Here is a 5,594-nt window from a genome sequence, read left to right on the forward strand (position 1 = left end):
TTCCGAAATTTAGAATTTCAGCGAACAAGTCCAAGATTAAGTTCGTGATGGTCGCCAAACATTCAAAACGCCAATGATTTTGTTTCCTTTCCCAGAATTCAAAGAGTACGTAGATATATATATTCTTATACCCGATGGCATTAATATTCAGAAGGTCGACTCATTTTGACGAGAAAACTAGTGTGAAACTAAATGCACATTAGTGAAAAATAAGGAAAAGCTAAACAATGATTCAATTGCAATGGTGGGACATGAATTGATTTTGATTCATTATTATGTCACTAAGCTCGCTATTAGCGCTACTTAAACAAGACTTGATCACTTTTATTCTTTTGGTTTCCCTTTAATCTTTTTGACCAAAGGGAAAGACGAAAGATGAATGCACACAATTAAAGACTAGACTCTAGCGAGGGACATGATTCCCACCGGCACTGGACGTTTTTATCAACCAGGCTCAGCTCATGCTTATCCAATACACAAAAAGAGCAAAAGAAAAGAAAAGTAATGAAAAGGGTTTTTTTCTTTTATTTCCTTTCCATACACATCCCCTTCCTTCCTAGCTAGTTCCTAATTCATACCAATACTATGTTCATATTCATATTCATATTCATATTGGTATTGTGGAATAAAGAAAGAAGGAGAACGTGAGCATGTCCACGTGGGCATGCACTTGCCATGTGGACCCATGGTTCTTATCTGCTAACGTCAATAGCTTCATTGAACACCAACCTAAGATGTGGCCTGTGGGAGTGGGACACACTCTCTCCGTCATGCACCACTTTATTTATACTTCTCTTTTGTTTTGTTTTGTACACGAGGCACCCTCTATGTTGTCCACTGAGTACGGTCAAGGACAGGTGTCCTTTCACCCCTTCAATTATTCCATCAAGATCAACAATAACTTCCACCAAATTGTTGCTCAATTTTAGCTCCAATTATGTTCTCAAACTCTCCAAATGTCCCACGATTTTGTGTCCATAGAAATAATGATGCAAGTGACCCTGAGTTCCCCATGAATTAATAATTAAGATTGTTTTTAGTTAATCATTTTACCGTACAGAAATCATCTGTATACTTTTTGTGTTAATTTGTAAACTCTGAAACTTCTTTTCAAAACTATGTTGAGTTTCATGTAGACTGTATCGATAAGATGCAGTTTTTTTTTTTTTTTTTTTTTTTTTTTTTAAATCAAACTAAAATGGACACGAGCTTCCAATTTCCAAAAAGGCCTATTTTTGTTTTTTAAGAACATTATGAATTTATGATATTTTAAAACAAGAGAGGAAGCAATATTTAAAATCTCCTTATCTTTTTCGCCAGGTGCAAAATAAGCACAACCTTCAATGACATTTTGCTCATCAAGCAAAAATGTCTCTCTAAGTGTCATATAGCATTTAGGTGTCAAAAGAAACATTTTCATCAACTAGCTAGTGATGAAATACAAAATTTTAATAGAACCTGATTCACGACTGGAACTTCAAACTAATCTATTTAATAATATGTAAAGGGAATATTATATTTTATATTCAATTTTTTTAAAATAAAATTATACTCTTATATTTATATTTTAATTTTTTACAGGAAAAGAATGTGCAACTGTCCACTAAATTTGTATTCTAATTATACTTTTATTTAAAAAAACATAAATATCTATTTATTTTTAAATATTTTTTTCATGAAGACACAAAGTATCTTTTTCATTATCAGTAATAATAAAGATGCAAAGACAAGTCTTATTTAATGATTAAAATACAAAGTTATCATAGAGTGTAATTCGACTTGTTTATAACCAAAACTTCAAGCCAACAATAGTAGTTAATATATTATAAAAATATATATTAATTGACATAAATAATAATAACTTGTATTCTTTAATCAAATTATTTATAATTCAAATTTTAATATTAAATATAAAATAAATTATGTTAAAAAGGTATGTTTATGATTCTCGACAAAAATACTACTTTTAATGATAGATACTTTTATACTAATATTATGATCTTTAAAAAAAAGTATTACAAATACTTTCACATGAAGATTAGAATATGTCACAAAATCCAGAAAAACCCATCAGTCATTGACCATTGAATCTTGAACAACACCTCCAAATCCAGAAAATTCCAATTTATGAAGAGAAGATCCATAAATATTAAGTTTAATAAAATTTCTTGTAGAAGGAGACCAACTAATATGACCAGAGAAATTCGGATATCCATCGATGTATTATTTGAAAATATTTCATGCATAATTATGCTATTCTATTTTAAAATAAAAGAGAGAAGTGCGTGTATAATAATATAATATAATAAATAAATATTAGTAGAGGATATAATAGAACTGTGGTAAACACTATTGCTTTTGTAATGTACGTACGCAAAAAGGGCCTAGCAAAACTTTGGTATACATTTTTGAATTGAAATGGAGCAATTAATATATGGTAAATGTGGTTGGGTTTCCGTGGTTTATCCATCAATGGTCAAATTGGGTGGGTCCCATTTATCGGGGACCATAAGGTTGGTTAGAATAAGACTCAGAAAGTGTCTCTTTTTTCTCATCGACTAGTTAGCGATGAAGAAAAGAATAGGGTCCGTCCCCGAACCCACATACGAAAATAACCCGACGATAACAGTCACAGATGCCGATGGAACCTCATCATGTGATTCATGTCAACATTCCAACCAATTCTTTTTTAGCCCTATTTTTCTCCAATTTCAACGTGTCATCATTCTTCGCCATCCACATCAATTCTTTCCATTAAGAGCTGTATTCAACAAACCGATTATTTATATTAATTTGAAACTTATAGCATTACGAATCACCGACACGATAGAAAATGCATGGATGGTATTTATATATATCTTGGATAGGTCAAATTCTAATGCACAATTAGTTCGTAATTGACTAAGAAATTAAAATACATAGTCTCAGCGCTGTGAAAGCCAATCAAGAAAGAAAAAGAAAAAAAAATAAAGAAACTTGAACCTTAGGCAACAAGGGGTAAAGAAATTACAAATGATGAGATCCTCCACAGCTAAAGTAAAAACGACTATTCTGTGGAGCTTACAACTAGATGTTTTTTGGTTGAGGTCGTCGAGGTTATACTTTTAGAATTTAGACTAAACCTAGGGTTCTTGATGGTGTGCATTAGTGTGGTTGTAGAAGATTAATATATAGTCAACGAGAAATATCTGACTTTGCAGTGTTAACTAACTGTTGCTCCATCTCCCAACTTAGCTTGGGGGCCACGCCACAGTGCTCGGGGACATATTCCTGAAAAATCAACGGCTCAGATAAATGGACCCACCACGTTGTCCCACGTGTGGACATATAATAGGATTGGAATGTACCATAACATAACATGATTAGTATTTTTAATTATTATGTACCTCAAGTTTGCACATGAGGTCTTGGGCAGTTTGGGCAGAAACAATAATGTGACGGGCAGCTGGTGTTACGAAGCCTTCGTCCACAGCTTTGTCCATGAACGCCAACAGCGAGTTGTAGTACCCATCCACGTTCAACAACCCCACCTGCAAGTGCGTCCCATCACTTTTTTACATTATAACTATAATTTTTTTTTTGTTTTTTTTCTCACTTTAATTCTTTGATAACTAGTCACCATTCAACTTCTAAAAATAATCATTAATCAACTACTTCCCCCTTTTGAACCGTAAACACCATCATTATGTCTTTTTCTTTGACTTCCTCAAATCAAAGAATTCACGTAATAATGCCTATTTATTAGTACCAATTAATAAACGAATCATTTCTTTTTAAAAAAAAAACTAGTAGTTGATTAGTTTGGTGACGTAGGCATTTATAAAAAAAATGCTCTATCACGAGAAAAAGGCATTTTGTGTGGAAGGGAAAAAAACCATCTAACACTAGCTCTATTAGACAAATGACTTAATTAAAAAAGAAAAGGAGTTTTTTGTTTTCGAAATCTTACCGGTTTATCATGGATACCTAGCTGAGCCCAGGTGATAATTTCCAATAGTTCTTCAAGGGTGCCATATCCACCTATAGTAATTTAAATTTGCAACAAATTATTATTATTACTGCCATAGCAATAACAATACAACAGTAGCACATTAAAAAAAGATCATAAATACTAAGAACTTCATTGGAGTCACCGCCAGAAGAATCAGAGTTATACAACACATAAGGTTGACAGTTACAGAAACAGTTGTCTTGGGAAACGCTTTGATTTCTCAAAGAATGTCAACCAAGGATAGGCGTATTTATACACGCACCTTTTCTTTTTCCACAAGCAAATACACAAAAAAAAAGTTTGCAGAGAGTTGAGTTGAGTGTAAAATTAATAATAAAATTATTGGGGTAGAAAATTTACATGGGAATAAAATATATATCGAAAGGGGTGAAATAATTTGAGGTGACGTTAGTGTTTGGAAAGCAATAACATGTGGTTATCGAAGAGAGAATTTAAAAAAGAGAAGAATAGGATGAGGAAAGAATAAGAAAGAAACAGAAACCTGGCAGTGCAATAAATGCATCGGCTTGTCGGGCCATTTCGGCCTTACGTTGGTGCATGCCTGATACAGCCTTCACTTCTCCAACACTCTCTCCAGTGATCTAAACACATTAATTAACTAATTAATAACTATTGTCAATTGAATTAATTAACTAAACTTAAGGTCCTAAGCAAAAGCAATTAGTAGTGTACCTCTCTCGCATTAAGTGTCTTTGGAATAACCCTGAGCAAGAAGAAGATTGGTGAGCCTAAATAGAATATACAGGAAGAAAGAGACAGAAGAATTAATTGAAGGGAGCGGTGAGTTACCCTAACACGTGGCGTCCACCATCATACACAACTTGTGAGATTAGACCCATTAACCCTATGCTTCCTCCTCCATAAACCAAGTCAATCTTCCTCTCCACCTACATATACCATACCATGCCATACATTTTTTTTGAATAAAAAATATTCTTTTACAAAGTAAAAACTAAGTAAACCCTTGGACACCCCAAGTATGAAAAAATGTTGAAATAATATATATATGTACTTGCCAGTTGTTTTCCGAGTTGAACAGCAGCGAGCTGGTAACTGGGGCTTTTGCCAGGGCTGCTACCACAGTAAACACAGATGCGTCTGAACCTAGACTTGATGGAGGGTTGTTGGTGTTGAGTTTCCATTTGAGACAGTGCGTTGTGTTGTGTGCAAGGGAATTAAGAATAAGGAGAGTCAGCAATAATTAAGTTTGAACCCAAAAGTGAGGGGGAATGAGAATTGGTGTCATTGCTTCTCTTTATAGTGTGTCTAGCTCTTAAATAAAGAAAATAAGAGAGCCATGCCATGCCACCCACACATGACATGATGATATTTCGCATATCATATCATGTCACATCCATCTCTCGTCTCTCCATCTTCTCTCCTCTCGTCTCGTGACATATTCTTCCTTCAATTCACACTCCTCCCCTATCATTTTCCTTTTCCTTTTCTAGTTCTCCCTATATTCCTCTTTCTAAATTCCATCACACTTATCAAATTACATAATTCATGCGCGTAATCCACTTTTTATTTTATTTTATAAATACAACTTTCTAAAAAAAAAAAAAATTCAACTCTTTCATGA

The 5,594-nt window shown here is 33.5% G+C and overlaps 1 protein-coding gene across 1 annotated transcript; it reads right to left on the minus strand.

The window, feature by feature from the left end:
- Positions 1-2,824: 2,824 nt before the first annotated feature.
- LOC109802395 (cytokinin riboside 5'-monophosphate phosphoribohydrolase LOG1) lies at positions 2,825-5,378 on the minus strand. The gene is made up of 7 exons (XM_020363750.3): positions 5,029-5,378; positions 4,802-4,899; positions 4,685-4,715; positions 4,494-4,593; positions 3,950-4,020; positions 3,387-3,530; positions 2,825-3,270 (listed from the first exon to the last, which is right to left on the minus strand). Exons 1-7 carry the CDS (start codon positions 5,152-5,154, stop codon positions 3,175-3,177), a joined length of 666 nt encoding a protein of 221 aa, XP_020219339.1. The 5' UTR covers positions 5,155-5,378; the 3' UTR covers positions 2,825-3,174.
- Positions 5,379-5,594: the final 216 nt, after the last annotated feature.

This window comes from Cajanus cajan, chromosome 4 (assembly GCF_000230855.2).
Source record: "Cajanus cajan strain Asha chromosome 4, NIPB_CcT2T_4, whole genome shotgun sequence".
Lineage (NCBI taxonomy): Eukaryota > Viridiplantae > Streptophyta > Magnoliopsida > Fabales > Fabaceae > Cajanus > Cajanus cajan.